The following is a 17,986-nucleotide window of genomic DNA, read 5'->3' as shown; positions in this document are numbered from 1 at the left end:
ACCTGAGCCAGAATCCTGAAGAAGCCCTCCCATGTCCCATTCAAGGCCTCACTTCCACCATGAGCAATCCAGTGTAGATGAGTGCCCGCTATCAGGTCTCACTTCCACCATGAGCAATCCTGTGTAGATAAGTGCCCGCTATCTGCCTCACCTACATGCAAGGCTCTTGCCCAGGACTCAACCAACTAATCCCTTCCAAGTAAAATATAACATGCTAATGTAGAAAATAAGATAGCATGTGAAACTGAACAGAAGACTGCCTCTCCCAAGATGTTCTTGATTTTAAGACTACTTCTTTCATTCTATGACTAAAAATGTTCTATAAAGGACTTTTTACCATGGCCACAGAGGAAGGTCAAAAGATAGAGCAGCCATTTTAATACCTCCTATAGTGGGAACTGTAAAGTACATGACCCTCCATATACAGTTTCCACAACTACCAATTCAACCAACTATAGAGCAAAAGCATTTGAAGAAAAACTTGCTCTGAACTAAACATGTACAGACTGGTTTTTCTTCATCATTATTCTCTAATATAATATAGCAACTACTTACATATCATTTACAATGTACTATGTATTGTAAGTAATCTAAAAATAATTCAAAGTACATGGGTGGATGTACTTAGGTGATATGAAAATACCATACCACTTTATACTGAGGGGCAACTGTTATCTCTTCAAATCCCATCATTCACCTGAATGGGGAACGGCATGAGTGTTCTGTGTCCATGTGGATGATCCATCTTATAATATACCATTCCTCAGTGTTAATAACTCCTAGAAAAATCATTCCCCACCCAATGACTTTTCATGTGTCACACACGAACACACATACGTACATACACAAGCACACATATATATTTCTAGTTGTAGTTGGACACAATACCTTTATTTTATTTATCTATTTTTATGTGGTTCTGAGGATCGAACCCAGCACCTCGCACATGCTCTACCACTGAACCACAACCCCAGCCCCCCAATGACTTTTCTAAAACAAAAGATGGGCAATAAAAAGATTGATACCTGACTTACTCAAGTACTGACCTCTGTTTTAACTTTAATAACACCTTCCTCAGTCAGGGTACTGGTCTCTATTACAGGGAATCCTTCAGCTTGCAAGTCTACAAATATTTTCTGTGAACACAAAGGAAAAATGAGACATGCAATATTGATTTTCAGTTCCCTAAGGAACAAACTGTATTGTCATGCAAATGGAGGTCTTAAATGCTAATAGCTCAATGTCTATGATGTAATTTTACCCCCAAAGAACAGGCATCTAAAAATGTACATTTTGTCTAGGATTAATAACCATGGAAAATTATGGCTGAATTTTGGTGAAAATTTGTTATGGTGATATTTTAGAATTATTTCTTTAGAGAAAGTTCTTGTCACTTTGCTAATATAATAAGTACTTCCAAAAAAAAAATAAAAAACAGGCATCTAAATGTTTTCCCCCAACACTTTTCTGTAAGGGGTTGGAGGTACATCTAAGTGTTTAGCATGCATGAGGTCCTGGATTCAATCCCTAGCAGTAAAAATAAACAAGCAAGCAACCTGGGAGAATCAAACCAAACTACAGCCAAGTGTAATCCAAAGTTCTACAGAACATTCTGAAAGAAATCACTTTCCAAAACAGAAACAGGCAAAATCAGGATCGACTTTATAAAAAATGTTTTCAGTGCTATTTTTTGTGTTTTTGCAGTACTTGTGATTGAACCCAGGGGTGCTCCACTACTGAGCTATATCCCTGGCATTTTTTCATTGTCTATTTTGAGATAGAGCCTTGCTAAATTACTCAAGCTGGCCTTCAATTTGTGATCCTCCTGCAGTTTCCCAAGTAGCCAGGATTACAGATAGGCACAATAGCAACCAGCTCAATGGTATTTTCTTTCTTCTTTAAAAAATCTGCTTCACAGCCTAAAGGAATTCCTTAGGTAAAAAACAATAAAAAATGTTTACAAATACATTCTTGCAGAATCATTAAGACTCTATAAGAAGGGGCTTGATTTGCACACCCTCCAGCAAATGCCACATTTACATCTAACTGAGTACATAACCACAGTTCAGAGGCAGAAGACCAACACATGACAGTGAAGCTGCTCAAGAACAGGTCTACTTCCATTAGTACAGCATCTGAGGTCCCACTCTTCTGAGTCCTGGAGTGGAAGTAATGCCTGGGACATTGGCTACTTGTCAGCTGTGGTGGGGAAGTAAGGTCATCTTTACAATCCCCAGCTTGTGGTTTCAGGGAAAACAAGGGTTTGAGCACCAATTCTGCCACTTGGCAACTTATGACCCTAAAAAAGGCTGGTCACTGAGCCTACCTATGCATGTGATAGTTGTCATATGTGTAACTATTATGTAACAACATCACTGTAAAATAATGTTCACTTAACCAAACAACAATATTGTAACAGTACCTGTTATGCATTTGCTTCCTGATTTCATGAAAACTTCTCAACAATCAATGATGTGGCATTACTTCCACTTAATAGATAAGCTAACTCCAAAATGTCATCCTACTTCTCTACCACACAGCTGGTAAGTAACTAGATATTACCTTCTCTGGGCAAGCTGGGGATTGTAAAGATGACCTTATTACTTCCACTCCAGGACTCAGAAGAGTGACCTCATTCCCCCCCCCCCGCACAGCTGGTTAAGTAGTAAAGCTGGGGCCTGAGGTTGTCTAACCCGAAGCCTAAGCATTTGACCACAAAATACTTCTTAAACCTTTCTGATGTTACCTACTGCCCCCCAACTCTTCTTCTCCTCCAATGCCTTTAAGACTGAAAAACTAAAATCACCTAGTAGACATAAAAGTTCTTTCAAAGACAAATAATTCTCTGGCATCAGTATTCATATAATTAATAAATAATTTAAAGAATTCACTGCTGTGTCCTGAGAAAACCAGCATGGCTATTTAAGAAAAGCTAATCCTTATCAACTATAAGACATCCAAGTAGAAAAAGACATTGAACGGGAAACAACACACTCATCTGACCTCAGGACCTTCTTCAATTTGGGTCAATGAAGCATACTCCACAGGACGTGGCCAGACAGCATTTCTCACTCAAGTGCAGTGGTTCTCACAACTCTAGTGCACTCCAGTCACCTGGAAGGCCTGCTGGACTCAGACTGCTGCCATACCCTAGGCTTTCTGACTCAGTAGCCAGGTATACCCAGGAATCTACATTTCTGACAAGTTAGCAGGCAGAAGTGATAACAGTGCTGCTGCTCCAAGGACCAGTGTGAAAACCACTATAGTAGTACATGTCTCTCAAAGTATTTGTTCATCCAAAAAGCTGCCTATTAAAAAGGGCTACAGAGTCAAATTTATTTGAAAAATCACACTTCGTTACATTGCCTGCCTCCCAGAGAATATGTTAGCAGACACTCGCAATTCTGGAAAGCCCCACTTTATAAGAGCTTAGAGATTCTTGTTGTCCTACACTTAATCACTCGTTTCTGAAACTCATTTCACCACAGAATCCTTTCTATTAACACCTACATATATACATCCTAATAAGAACTTTATTTTGGAAATGCTGCCCTGGTATACCTGATATTCTGAGGCCTGGAAGAGATAAACACACCTCCACAACTTACTTCTAAGCCACCAATTCAAAAGAATAATCCTTTCCAAAGTAACGACATTTTTCAAAGGTTCAATGTATCAACCCATCAAACACACAGATGGTTCCATAGAACCTGTGTCTTAGGTTTACCTAATGGTTATTCCACTGACTACAGAGGATAGTATCTGGCCTATTAAGGCTAAATTCCTTCAAAACTTAGGCTGATAAGAGAACTCAGAATAGTGAATAAAAGTGATTAAAATATTAAGGTGATTTACCTGATCATCTTCAGAAAGTTCAGCTATTCGTTTCACATCACATTTGTTTGCTACTATTATAAGAGGCTAGAAAGCAAAAAACAAAAACAAAAAATTATCTCTTTCATATTGGGGAATACTGCAGTCCCCCATCTGTAAAATATTAAAATGAAAAATTTTAGAAATAAACAATTCATAATTTTATACTGTACACCATTCTGAGTAGTACAATGAAATCTTGTACCACCCGGCTCCATCCCACCCAGAATGTAAATCATCCCTTTGACCAGTGTCTTCATTCTGTGTATGCTACCAACCAGTCAATAACTTTTTGTAATCTCAGTTATCAGATCAACTATTGTGGCATCATGGTGCTTTTGTTCAAATAGCACACATTGTTCAGTACTATCTGTGATCTTAGGCACTGCGGGGGGCGGGGGGGGGGGGCATCTTGCAATTCATTCCCCACAGACAAGGCAGAAGTACTGTGTAAATTAAAACGTGATTGTAAATACCTTATTGATAAAGAGAGGTCTGATATTCTGGAAAAGTTCTAATTGCTCTTTCAGCCCATGTCCACACTGTTCAGACAAGTCCATCACATACAGAACAGCAGCTCGAAGATGTGCCAGGGCCGTGATAGCCTGCATTTCGATGGTGTTCCGATCCTCCAAAGGATGATCCAAAATCCCTGGAGTATCTACAACCTAATAACCAGACTTCGTTACTCCTACATACATTTACTCATAAATTTCTTGTCCAGTACAACCCAGAAGTCATTTTCACATACCTAAACTAGACCTAACAAAACAAGTAAATGATGACATAAAGCAATAAGAAAAAAACACATTCTTAATACATTAAAACAAAAGAGGTAGAGACCTTGCAGAGCTAAAGAGCTAACCAAATACCTTGAGATAAACTATTCCTTTTCATTAATGACCATAACATAAAAACTGGAATAACTAGCAAACTCTCCCAGGTTGTAAGAATTATTTTGTTATTTTTAAAGTCAAATTCAATTATGGAAACAAATTGTTTCATGTTTTTAAATAGCTGATGCCATTTCTAGTGGCAGAGTTAGGAATGATACAAAGAGAATTTCATTTCATTGGCAGCAATCACTAATGAAATGAAGCCGGGTGTGATGGTGCACACATGTAATCCCAGCAGCTCAGAAGGCTAAGGCAGGAGGACTCCAAGTTCAAAGCCAGCCTCAGCAACTCAGTGAGACCCTGTCTCTAAATAAAATACAAAAAGTTTTGGGGATGTGGCTCAGTGGGTTAAGCATCCCTGGGTTCAATCCCTGGTACCAAATAATAATAATAATAATGAAATAAAATCACTAAATCACACACTGGCAGCTGGTTGCCGCCTCTGAATTATATATAAAATATGAACTGCCCTAATACATCCCCATTTTTCATAATAAAAGAAATTTCAAGTTCTTGATGACATCAGAAAAATCTCTTTCCTAATCCTCAGAATCCTCCCTACAGGACAGTGCTCATAAAGGAGATAAATAAATAAGTGCACTATGGAATACAGACAAACACTGTAGTTCTTTAGGAACATCAATCCAAAACAATCCAAAAACAAAAAGGTCTGTTGTATATGTACAGATAAGACGCTTACCTGCCAACGCAGATACTTATAATCCATGTGCCCAACAAACAGAGACTTGGTGGTAAATGCATAGGGCTGAACATCAACATCTGCTCTCGTCACCTTGAAAAAAAATAATGAAAACTTCCACAGTCACACAAGTTCCATAACTCATTTCTTCTCAAATAATGTAAGCACAATACCTATACATTCTTAAGACTGATTTTTAGTAAGGAAAAACCCAGAAAAACTTCACATGATTAAACTGCATAGGTCAGGAGCTATTAACTTTGGTAAATGCACTGATTCCTCATCCCTCAAACCACTGGACCTGTCTCAGGAGGCAAAGGAAGGTCCAGCCTATGAGGAAAACACCTCCTCTCACTCTCCCACTACCTGTACCACCCAAGAGTGCTCTCTGTTGACAGAAACTCTCTATGCCTGCACTTTCCAAATGGGGCCCCACCAGAGTGTGGTACTAATGAACAATTAATATATGGTGCCTGTGACCGAGAAACTGAATTTTTCATTTTAATTAGTTTATACAATTTAAAAGAGCCAGATGTAGCTAGCAGATGCCACACTAGCCCCCAGAGTCCTGGCTGGTCATAGAAAGGTTCAGCCCATGCTGACAAGCATTTAACACTTCAACCAAGACCATGGAGAGCTTTGCTTGTTATCATGCCAGGGTAACTTGTCAAAATAAAACCACTGATCTGCTTCAGAGCAAAAAATTATTCTTTGTACCATGTAAGCCCTAATATTTTAGCAATTTTTTTTGATACCTCAACGGTTGCTAGTTTTAAACTAACATTTTAAATGCTGTTTCCATTCCTTTTAGGTTCCTCAAGATCAGCTAAATTGTTCTGAAGTACCAAATTACTCAATTACTTAAATATTACACTTGGATCTTAATAAATTCACTCAGGTAGAGAGACACTCAACAACTGACCACTACAATGGACCTCACAGTTTATATAAAAGATGACACAACAATCAAAGTGACAAACCACCAACAGAGTAGCTGCAGACTAGGAGAGTCCAGCTCAGTGTCACCTGCCACAGATACTCCTCTGGCACAACTATTCCCAGGATAAGCTGATAAAACACACCTGTGAAAAGCTTTCTAGTTGTCATCATAAAAGCACTCAAATTTCTAAAATTCCTCAGAAATTGTGAGGCACATACAAGAATTTAAAATAATGTTTTGTTTTGTTTTGTTGTAATAGCAATATAAGCATAGGTTCAGACAATGAATTACACTTTCCTGAGGGGAACCTGGTATCAGGACCTCCTGAAGACTAGGGTAGTGTTCACTAAAGCACTAACCGGTCACCCAGAAACATTACCATAAGCGTCCTAAATTCCACCAAGTGAGAATACAGTATCACTTTGTCCTAGTATAGTCAAATAATCTGCTTTATAATAAAAAAACACACCTACCTTATTAATGAAGCTGGATTTCCCAACATTTGGGTACCCACACAAAAGTAGAGTCCTTGTATTTGGGTCAATGGTTGGCAAGCGGGATAAATGCTGACGCACTATGAAAAGTTTAAATTGAAAGATTAAGAGACTCAAAATTTAGCTACACTGTAAGCTCATAGTTACATTAATCTCACTCAATTTTTATTACCCAAACGTGATGGAGAAAATATAACTGAATGGAAAAAAGGAAAAATTGCAGAGTATATATGTGCATATATAATAGTATTTCCCAAATGTAGATGAATCAAAAATTTCTAGGCCTACCAACCTGCTATTTTGATTCAATAAGTCAAAGGTGAGGAGGCCAAAAACACATCTGGAGAAGCGTCCAGATGATTTTTGTTAAGTGAGGTTATTGGGACAGCAGCATGTTTGGAAGCACACACTGGCTATCCCATGAACTACTTCCATTTAATTGCCTCATCTGCAACACCACACACTTGAGTGGCACCCACTGGGGTATCCTGCAGAGCCAAAAGTCATGTAGGAAAAAATTTTCAAAGTACTCACGTATCATAAAACTGGTCAAAAATGATATATAAAATGCAATGGAAAGGAGAACAAAACCAGACAAGTCAAAATGACTGTAGTGTAAAACACATGTGTAGGAGGTAGTAACTCTTTCCACAAAATTTTTCCAAAATTCAGAAACTGTTCTGTTAAATAAAAGCATTTTTTAAAGATAAAACTGTCAATAATAAACAAAACTGTGAGTTACTTTACTTTCATATATTCTTCAGTATTTTCCCAAGATTCACATCTATGTCTTACCTATTCAGTATTAAAAACATGTATTTTTGTTTAATAGTAATTATAGTTTGTAGACATTATAATTACTATGTACTTTTTCAATAATAACTAGCCTACTAGAATTTCTTATAGATTATGCTAAAAAAAAAATCATTTGATCCCATCATCTCTAAAACAAACACCTTAAGAATAAGTCCTCAACAAGTATCAATCACCTCAACAAAACACATTAAAAAACATTTGTGGGCTGAGGCTGTAGCTCAGTGGTAGCATACTTGCCTGGCATGTGAGGCACTGGGTTCAATTCTCAGCACCATATATAAATAAATAAAATAAAAGTCTATTAACAACTAAAAAATATATGTATGTTTTGCACCAAAACAAAAATTTTTAAAGAAAAAAAATATATGTATATTTTAAAGGCGGGGGATGGGCTGAGGTTGTGGCTCAGCAATAGAGCTCTCTCACAAGGCCCTGGGCTCAATCCTCAGCACCACATAAAAATAAATAAAATAAAGGTATTGTGTCCAACCACAACTAAAAAATAAACATTAAAAAAAAAAAAAGTGCTCATGTAAAACAAGTACCTTGTTCCAGATATTCCAAACTCTGCCTCTGCCTCTTGATAATGGTGCACATTCGCCCAAGGGCAGCACGCTTCAGCTGCTTACAGCGGTAGAGAGAATCGCCATACTTCATAAGCCGTACATAATCTTTAGCAACACTTTAAAAATAAAAAAATATGTAAGCCTGTTTTTATCACTTTTGACAATAACTTAAAAGACACTATTTTAAGAAAATACCTTACTTGTCCACTAAATTTTTGGCAATATTAATCTGTCCTAGAGCCAACTTGTAATGATCCTTGTCATACAGAATATTCATCAAATCAGCATAAAATGGATGGATATCCTAAAACAAACAAACAAAAAAGACCAGTTGTGTTGGTTCAATAGTTTCACATCCTTACATTTAAACAACACGTGAAGAATAATTTCCTTTTCCTCTCTATTTAAACCCAAGCTTCTCTCCACACCCCTCTCCTAACCAATGACCCTTTCAATTTAGTCTTCTTAAGAGCAGAAGAAGCTGGGCATGGTGATGTGTGCCTGTACTCCCAGATACTTGGAGGGTTGAGGCAGGAAGATTATAAGTTTAAGGCCAGTGTTGGCATCTTAGTGAGACCCTATCTCAAAAAAAGGCTGAGGATATATAGCTCAGGGGTAGAGTGTTCACCTAGCATGTGTGAGGGGATAGGGGAGTGATCCATTCCCAGTGCCAAGAAGGGGGAAAAAATTGGAAGCAGAAGCAATCAGAAGAGAGACAGCAACTATCTACACCCTAACCTTCCTTCTAGCCAAGGACAGCCCTCCCCATATGCACCAGATCCTACCCTCTCCTGCTACTCAGGAACTTAAGCTCCAGAAATTCTTTCCTCCACCTGACTATTTACTGGTCAGGTGTGCTGCTAGCTGCCAAATCTTTTTTTTTTTTTTTGGGGGGGGGGCGGTGGAGGGCGTGCAGAGATTGAATGCAGGGGCACTTGACCACTGAGCCATATCCCCAGCCCTATTTTGTATTTTAAATACAGGCAGGGTCTTTTTTTTTTAGAGAGAGAATTTTAATATTTTATTTCTTAGTTTTCGGCAGACACAACATCTTTGTTGGTATATGGTGCTGAGGATCGAACCCAGGCCACGCGCGTGCCAGACGGTCGCGCTACCGCTTGAGCCACATCCCCAGCCCAAGGCAGGGTCTCACTGAGTTGCTTAGCACCTCGCTTTTGGTGAGGCTAGTTTTGAACTCAAGAACCTCCTATCTCAGCCTCCTGAGCAGCTGGGACCATATCTTTTAAAAAACTAAAAATTCCTCAATCCCACAATCCTTCTGCCTCTTGCTCCATTTTGTTGTTCCCTTCTTGGCAAATGCCGGAATGGGGTGCTCAGAAAGCACCCTTGGATTCAACTCATGAGGCTGAGGCAAGAGGATACCAAGTTCGAGGCTTAGTGAGACCCTGTCTCAAAATTAAAAAATATAAAAGGACTAGGGATGTACCTCAGTGGTAAAGCGCCTCTGAGTTCAATCCCCAGTATGTACCTACGTATGAAACAAATCTGTTTCTACATGGCTTTGGCATTTCTACTCAGATATTTCACACACATCTCAAGATAGCATGTACAGCCTGGACCTGCTCCTCTTAGTCTTCCTCAGTGTGTTGAACAGCAAGACTTGACATCCAAGGTGGAGAACCCTGAAGTCTTCCCAATTCTTTCTCTCAACCCTGTATCAAATCTATGAGCATATCCTTTTAGTTCTGCTTCTGAATAATCCTGAAGCCAATCACTTCTCAACAGCTTTCCACTATCCCAATTATCTAAGTTACCATGATTTTAAAATCACACATCCTAATCACTGCACTGACCTCCTAATGGCTAGGTATCCCCAAAACCCTCTAAATTCTTCTTTAAGGATAGAATTGGAAGACCTACTCACACTGCCAGGCCCCTCCCTTTCCTGTTCCAGTTCTCCCTCACAAACTCTGCCCCACCCGCTGGGTCTCCTCCACTTCACAGCCTTTGCATTTGTTGTTTCTTGGCCTACAGGGCTCACTCACTTCTGGTGACTGCTCCACCTCCCTGCAGACACTTCTCACTCCCCTGACCTGGCTACATTTCTTTTATCTGACATACTATGTACCTTTGATTTATCACTCTTTCACCCACTGAAATGGTGTATTCCTAGTGTATTACTGCTGTATTCCTAGTGCTCAGAACCGTACCTGACACAGTAAGTGTCCAATGAGTGACTGACTATTGTCAATTATCTGAGAACAATTTCAGAGTAGAGAGTTAGATTGTTACTAGGTAGCAGTAATACAATGTTCATGTAGTTGAACTCTTCCATCTCTAATGTATAAAAAAAAAGTGAAGAGGAAGAAAAGATAAGAATTGTTACAAAGAATCAAATGAATGTGATGGTAATTACATTAAAATAAAAATAAATTGTTTGCTAAATCAGGTGCTTCCTAATATCAAGTTAGTTTAGAATAATTTTTTTTTTTTTTTTTTTTGGATACTGGGGATTGAACCCAGGGACACTTAACCACTGAGCCACATCCCCAATTTTATTTAGAGACAGGGTCTCACTGAGTTGCTTTTAGGGCCTCACTAAGTTGCTGAGTCTGGATTTGAATTCTCGATCCTCCTGCCTCAGCCTCCCAGGCCACTGGGATTACAGGCAAGTGCCACTATGCCTGGTAATAATCTCATTTTTTTTTCTTCAAATTTTTTGTAGTTGTAGATGGACAACATGCCTTTATTTTATTTGTTTTTATGTGGTGCTGAAGATGGAACCCATGCCTCACATGTGCTAGGCAAGCACTCTGCCTGCTGAGCTACAGCCCCAGCCCCAATAATATCATTCTTAATCTCTTTTTTCATCCTTGGGTAATCTCCAGTACTTGACCTCCCCCAGTAAATCATTCACTCATTCAATATCCACTGAGCACCTGTGTCAAGTTCTAGAGAGACAAAATAAGTGCCTGTCTTTTACAGGAATTTTTTAATTCGTATTTTAAACACTTCTGTATATTTATTTTTTAAATATGAAAGAAAAAAATTTCACATAAACCCACCTTTTGTCTCTGTCTCACCTATACTCCAGGACCACTTTGCAGCAATGACCAATTTAGGCTTTAAGACTGTTCTGATACCCAGATCCTTCACAACCTCAAATAACCTTGCAACTCTGTGATTCTACACAGCCACTCACAAATTTTGCTATTAGGTTCTGTCAAGCAGTTTCTACTCATATCTCTATAGCTAAGCATAGAAATATACTTAGTAAACTACAGTATGCTGAGGAGTAAGGCAATCACTCAGCTTCTTTAGCTTAATGCAGGAATCACAACTCCCTCTGCCATCTCTTCTTGATAGTGAAGAAAACTATAAGTGCTGAAATGACCATCATCCGCTGATAAAGTAACAAGATCACAGTGGTGGACCTCAGCACATTGACCCTCGTCGAGCCAAGAGGAAAAAGCCCCAGCCAGAGGGAGAAGACAAAGCTCAGACATGCCAGTGTGTCCTAGTGAGCCCATCAGAGAATCCTGAGCTTTAGAGTTTATAACCACAGCTTTTATCTAGTTTGGGTTGGTCCCTGCAAGCCTACAGGTTTCAAAGAAAGTCAGGTAAGATAGCTTTGGGCCTCACTGGATGGAATCTGGTTGAGGAAAAACACTAAAAATAAAAAACAAAACAAAAAACAGATCCTGTTCCCAGCTTTAATGCTAGCATATCAATTATTTTCTGTTTCTTTTTCTGTCAAATGACTATATCAAACTGGCTAAATGGTGATTCTCTGAAGGCCCGCATTTATATGACCATACACAACTCCTAGAATCACTTACATCCAATTTGGGAAAATCTGTTACAATCTGTGAGAGTCTGTCATGGTAATTCTGCTGAGTAAATTTGACTTTTCTCATATAAAAATGTCTAATGCGATGAATTTGGTAATGTTTATGAATCACTGTTGGAGTCTTTCGTTGAGTCTTCGATAATGTCAGGTCGATAAAGTCCTGCAATTAAAGAAAATAAAGACACAATTCAACATCTACCTTTCGTCCACTTGTTCGAAATCTTCTTAAAACACTAATACCTAACTGTACTACATATTTTAAATTACTAGTATTTTTTCTAACTAAATTTTTAATATACAACTTTTTTCATCTGTATGGTTCCTGGCCCTTAAGGAACACTGAATAGCTGCTGAAATAAATTTTGCCCCATACCTAAAAATATTTGAAACTATAGTCAGACAATTAAAACATAAATCTGAAAAACAAAGAAAAAAAATCTTGCAATTTCCATATGCATAGCTTTGACTTTTAAAAGGACATAAAATAGTGGGTAAATTAAACCCACTGTTTGTAATTTCCCATAAGCACGTAAGTGACCATTAGAGGATATAAAAAAAAATGTTTGCAATGCATTCCCCAGTGCAACTAGCTTCTGCTTCTCTTTAATAAGGAATCTATCCCCCTACTTCTTCAATCATATACATAGCCATAAAAAAACTACTTGATTTCTCCTCGACACTTTCATTAATTCAACAACACTGATCATTTTTTATCCTGGAATGACAGAAATACTTCAGTGCTGAAGATAAAATAATGAACAAGACATTGATCCTTCCTTCTAGGAACTCAGGATCCAGTGACAGAGAAAACAAACAGTGATCGCAATACTGTCTTTCAATTTTATGAAAGGCATGGATGTTCACATCTTTTGTTACTACACATGGGATCTCTATTCTCCCCAAAAGAACCCATAAAGGGTTAGGTACTAAATACATGAAGTTTCCCAACTCTCCCATTGTATGTGTTCAGTACATATGCATGTTTTTTAAGCAAAGTATTTTCTATCTTCAGCTGGTTAATCCAGATGTGGAACCCACAGATAACCAAGAAGCCAATTGTATATACTATATATTTCTTTGTTATAACAATTCTGTTATTTCTAGTGTGGTTATAAGTGCTTCTTTTACACCTCTAGATAACTTCCACAATGATATCTTATGTATTTTGTACCCACAATCCCTTACACAAACATCACTCACTCAATAGATACTACAATGAACTGTGAGAGCCCCGCTTTCCTACTGTGATTCCTTTTTCACTTCCAATCACCAAAGGAAAATTGTTGTCATCTTTTAGACATAAGCAAATTCATCTGTTCTCTAGAAATACAGATATCACTCAAGACAATAGAAGATAGAAATTGTATTAATATATTTTAAAGTTCTCCATGAGTCTTTATATGAACAAAGTTCACATTATCCGAAGAGCTGTATTTCAGATAAAACTCTGCAAATTACTTCAACAAACTTGACAGATGGATGAGAAAATATCATAAGGGCCAAAAATACAAACAAAACATGACTCCTACAAACGATTTTTTTTTCCAGATAGTACAATCTAGAGAGAGCTGTACCAGAATGATTGTAGGTAAAAATGTACTAATTCAGGCTGGGGTTGTGGCTCAGTGGTATAGTGCTTGCTCAGCGCATGTGAGGCACTGGGTTCGACCCTGAGCAACACATAAAAATAAAGTCATCCTGTCCATCTACAAAAAAAAATTTTTAATGACTACTAATATTATGCTAGGAACGTAAAATACTAGCTTTTGGAGAAGCTTTCCAAGGCAATCTCATTCCACCTTTGGCGCTTGAATAAAAGGAAGAACACTGTCTATATTCACAGTGCACCACGTTCAACGAGAGCAACTCATCCTCTGCATTGGCTCTGTGCAGTGCCCCACGGATTGCCCGACAAACACGTGTTTCCTGATAAGCGCTTTCGCCATCACAACCCACACCGCAGGTCCACGGAAAAACCTGACTGAACATTCTCAATATTCAACATTTTGGGGGCTGCCTCTTGCTACCTCCGAATAACGCTATAGAAACGTTTACCCTGCTGCGACTGAAACAACTGCGTTTCCCAATCCGACAGAAGAAGAAAGACCTAAAACTAAGAAGTCGTAAACCATGACAGCAATGAACCACGGCCTCCTGCGCGGGAGGCCCACGACTGGGGCGTCTCCTCACCGCTCGCCACCACCCACCCCCTGGGCAGTCCCTCCGGGATCACCTGCTCTCGCAGGGACCCTGGTCTCCGGGGAACCCCTGGCCTGGGGGCGGAGGGCTCGGACTCAGGCAGTGAGGCCGCTGTCTGGGGGTTCCTGATGGCCAGAGGACGAGGCCTGCCTGGAAGCGAGGCCCAACACCGGGGGACGACAGGGCACAACACGCCCCTCTCCAGGCCCCAGGGCTACAGGCTTGGGCCCTCCGCACGACCTATTCAAGGAAAAGGGCAAGATATGGGGAGCCTCTCCCTCGGCGCCTACCTTGGCGGACGGCACCACCGTAATCTTCTTGAAGTTGTAGTGCGCCATGCTGGCGGTAGGTTGCACGAGGAGACTCCGCCAGATGGACCGGACTTCCGCTGTCAAGGGTGGGCGGGACTACTGCCACCTGCTGCGCATTGCATTTCCGCCGCCGGCTCAGTAGTAGCGTCACTTCCGGAGTCTCCGCCGGGCACCGCCCGCGTTCCCCACGGCACGCTCGCGTCTCACAGCACCTCCTCGCGGCCCGGAGGTACGCCGCCGAGGGGTGGGGGCCAGTTGAACTGGGGCGGCGGGGGACAGCACAGTCGGGTTTGAGGGGTCAGGAAAGTTGCTCCTTGCTAGGTAAGGTGAGTCTCAACCTGAGCCCTGCTTTGGGTGTCGCAGTGGTCGAGGCTGCCTGACTCAGTGGCAGGAAGCGACGGTGCGTGGTGTCCCGCTGTCAGCGCGTGCTGCCCTCGGCCAGGTGCGCTGCAGAGGCCCTGCCCAAGCCCGGGCCAGAGGCACCAAGTACCTAACCAGTACCCGGGGCCCTCCGGGGAATGGGTGCCTGCGGCCGACTGGTCCTCCGGCCTTCTTCCTGCCCTCTCGCCTGCGGGTTCAGCTCGGCCACCTGTTTTCATCCGAGCCCTGCCGTGTTGCGTCTACTCCCGGTGGAGACAGAACCGTCCACGTTCCTCTGACCCACCTATTAGTGGCCTTTTCTCGGGCATCTCTTTCCCTTCTTTGCATCTCCTTCAAACACTCCTCTATTCCTGTGCATCTGTTATGCCCGTCTCCTCTAAGGTCTAAAACTCGGCCCCTGCTGACCACCTCCGACTGCCTCCCGCTAACGGTGGGTACTCCTCCAGCCTGTCCTCCACCCTGAGCTCGTCCTCTCCAGAATCTCTTTTTCTAAGCGGTTACCTTCTCAGATAGCCTCCACGCGGATGCCTCCAGGAAACGATTTTTCCAGCCTGATCCTGTCACAATTGCAGACTAATGTGTTCAATCAGTTGTGAAATTCCTACTTTTATGATTCCAAATATGTCAAAGTCAGCATATCTGAAAATCAAAACTCACCACCATCTGCTTTTTATAAATAAACCCACCCCCACCGTGCTGTTAGAGAGGGCAGCCCACAGCCAGACTTCCACTGAGACTGCGCCAGACTGGGCACAAAGCCAGGAGCTGGGCAGACCAAGGAACACCGGATAGTGGATAAGGCATGCAGGGGCAAAGGTGAAGTCAGGAAATGGAAAGAACAGGGAAAGAGAGGAGAAGCTTGATACAGGGGAGGAGCAATAGCGCACAGGAGAACCAAGGGGACAGTTGAGGGCCTCTTGAGGCCAATAGAGGAGAAATTAGATAAGGAAGGAGCACTTGGACACTTACCATGGTAATTTCCATTCATGGTAGGATGATTCCCAGGTAAGCCAGGGCTACATCCCTTAAGCAGGGCTAATCCTGAATAAAGCACTGTTCAAATCAGTTGATCCCAGATTAACTCATTTAATTCCTACAACAGCCATATGAGGTGGGTGAGCAATCCAAGGCACGACAAGGCTGGTAACCAGCACATGGTTGTACAGCTAATGGGCAGTAGAGTTGGGTTTGAACCTAAGCAACTTACCTGCTTACCATACTGTTTCTCAATCAGTCATTCCCCCTCACTTCTGGACTCTTTGAACAAGTTCTCTTGTTCTTACATGATAATGTCTCTCATAAATTCATGACATTTCAATATGGAAAATCGTCTTTAATCAGTTTTGTCATTTAACTATACTGCTCGTTTTTTGTTTTTAATAAATCCAGTGCTTTTTTTTTTTTTTTTTTTTTTTTTGTAGTTGTAGATGGACAGAATGCCTTTATTTTGTTTGTTTATTTTTAGGTGGTGCTGAGGATCAAACCCAGTGCCTCACGCATGTAAGGCAAGCACTCTACCACTGAGTCACAACCCCAGCCCAATATACTGCTCATTTTTGTGTCATCAGCAAGTTATATAAGCTTGCCTCGTATGTCTTTGTGGTATTTCTAAAGGAAGCCTCCATGATCATTAAAATTCACTGACTCACTAATTAAAACAAATAAAAAAAATAAAAATGTTTAAAAAATTCACTGACTGGGGCTGGGGTTATGGCTCAGCAGTAGAGTGCTTGCCTGGCATGTGTGAGGCCCTGGCTTTGATCCTCAGCACCACATAAAAATGAATAAAATAAAGGTATTGTGTCCAACTACAACTAAAAAATAATAAAATTAAAAAAAAAAAGAGTGGAGTCAGGATTTAAAAAAGAAAAACAATTCACTGACTACAGTCATTTTCTAAATCACTGGATAGTCCTGGCCACCATTTCTCAGATTAGCAAAACTAATTACTCATTGCTTTTTTTTTTTTTTCCAGGTTCTCCTTGTTCCCTTGATCTTTTCCACTTTTCCTATAGCCAGCTCCTTTTTTTTTTTTATTCTGGTATTTAGATAAGACCAATCAATCCTTTAGCTCTTAACTCCAGGCAATAATTGGAAGATATCTTAGATTTGTGAGGCATGTTAATGTTTACAAAATGCTTTACTTTTTAGTATTCCAAAAATTCTCCCAACAGTCTTCTATGTGGTATTAAGATTAGATGTTTGCTTCTTATCCAAAGTCACACAGACTTAAATGGCCAACAGGACTAGACCCAGCTAAGGCCCCATGTCTTTTCAGTTAAACACAAACATCTGTATAAATAGTAGGTATAGGAGACAGAAGTTTTTTCATGATAACAATATTAGATACCAATATATGTGATTTTCTTGGTTTTATGCAGTACAGTTGAAGACTACTTGTTCATATAGAAGAATCACCCCTTAAAAGAAAGTAACTAGCTGAACGTAGTGGTGGACGCCTGTAATTCCAGCAGCTAGGGTGGCTGAGATGGGAGGATCGCAAGTTCAATGCCAGCCTCAGCAATAGTGAGGCACTAAGCAACTCAGTAAGTCTCTGTCTCTAAATAAAATACAAAATAGGGCTGGGGATGTGGCTCAGTGGTCGAGTGTCCTTGAGTTCAATCCCTGGTTACCCCCCCCCCAAAAAAATAATAATAATAAATAAAGTAACTGATGAAAAGAAAGTATATTAATATTCAAGTCAGAAAATAAGTGTGAGAGGATTCTTATAAATCCTGACATTGAAAAATGAATACATATTGCTATTTTTACTATTTTCCTGAGAACTTGAAATTATCTTTCTGAACAACTTATTATTTTTAAATAGCCTGAGCTGTGGTGAAGAGTGATAGGGCCCAACTTCTGGCTACAGCTCCAGTTTGCAAGTGGTGTGAGCTAGAGCAGGTCACTTCACTCCTTAGAGTTCTGGTTTTCTCTTTCACAAAAGGCCCCTCTCCTAAGGGTTGTTTATGACAGCTGTGCAAGATAAGTATGCAAAG

At 40.4% G+C, this 17,986-nt stretch overlaps 1 protein-coding gene across 2 annotated transcripts in view; it reads right to left on the bottom strand.

Annotated features, from left to right (window-relative positions):
• Positions 1 to 15,707, bottom strand: part of Gtpbp4 (GTP binding protein 4) — a 28,075-nt gene extending 12,368 nt beyond the window's left edge. Inside the window, exons 1-9 of one of the 2 annotated variants that reach the window (XM_027948027.2) lie at positions 14,586 to 15,707; positions 12,086 to 12,256; positions 8,486 to 8,589; positions 8,265 to 8,401; positions 6,883 to 6,983; positions 5,470 to 5,562; positions 4,350 to 4,541; positions 3,856 to 3,921; positions 1,047 to 1,136 (exon numbers count right to left, since the gene is read on the bottom strand). In XM_027948027.2, coding sequence (XP_027803828.2) covers positions 1,047 to 1,136; positions 3,856 to 3,921; positions 4,350 to 4,541; positions 5,470 to 5,562; positions 6,883 to 6,983; positions 8,265 to 8,401; positions 8,486 to 8,589; positions 12,086 to 12,256; positions 14,586 to 14,633 — 1,002 coding nt within the window. In that variant the 5' untranslated portion in view covers positions 14,634 to 15,707. Of the gene's footprint in view, positions 1 to 1,046; positions 1,137 to 3,855; positions 3,922 to 4,349; positions 4,542 to 5,469; positions 5,563 to 6,882; positions 6,984 to 8,264; positions 8,402 to 8,480; positions 8,590 to 12,085; positions 12,257 to 14,585 lie in introns of those variants that run through there. The other variant, XM_071619874.1, reaches the window with a different exon arrangement.
• Positions 15,708 to 17,986: the final 2,279 nt, after the last annotated feature.

This window comes from Marmota flaviventris, chromosome 12 (assembly GCF_047511675.1).
Source record: "Marmota flaviventris isolate mMarFla1 chromosome 12, mMarFla1.hap1, whole genome shotgun sequence".
Classification (NCBI taxonomy): domain Eukaryota; kingdom Metazoa; phylum Chordata; class Mammalia; order Rodentia; family Sciuridae; genus Marmota; species Marmota flaviventris.
Note: the sequence above shows the minus strand (reverse complement) of the source record. Positions and strands in the feature narration are given on the sequence as shown.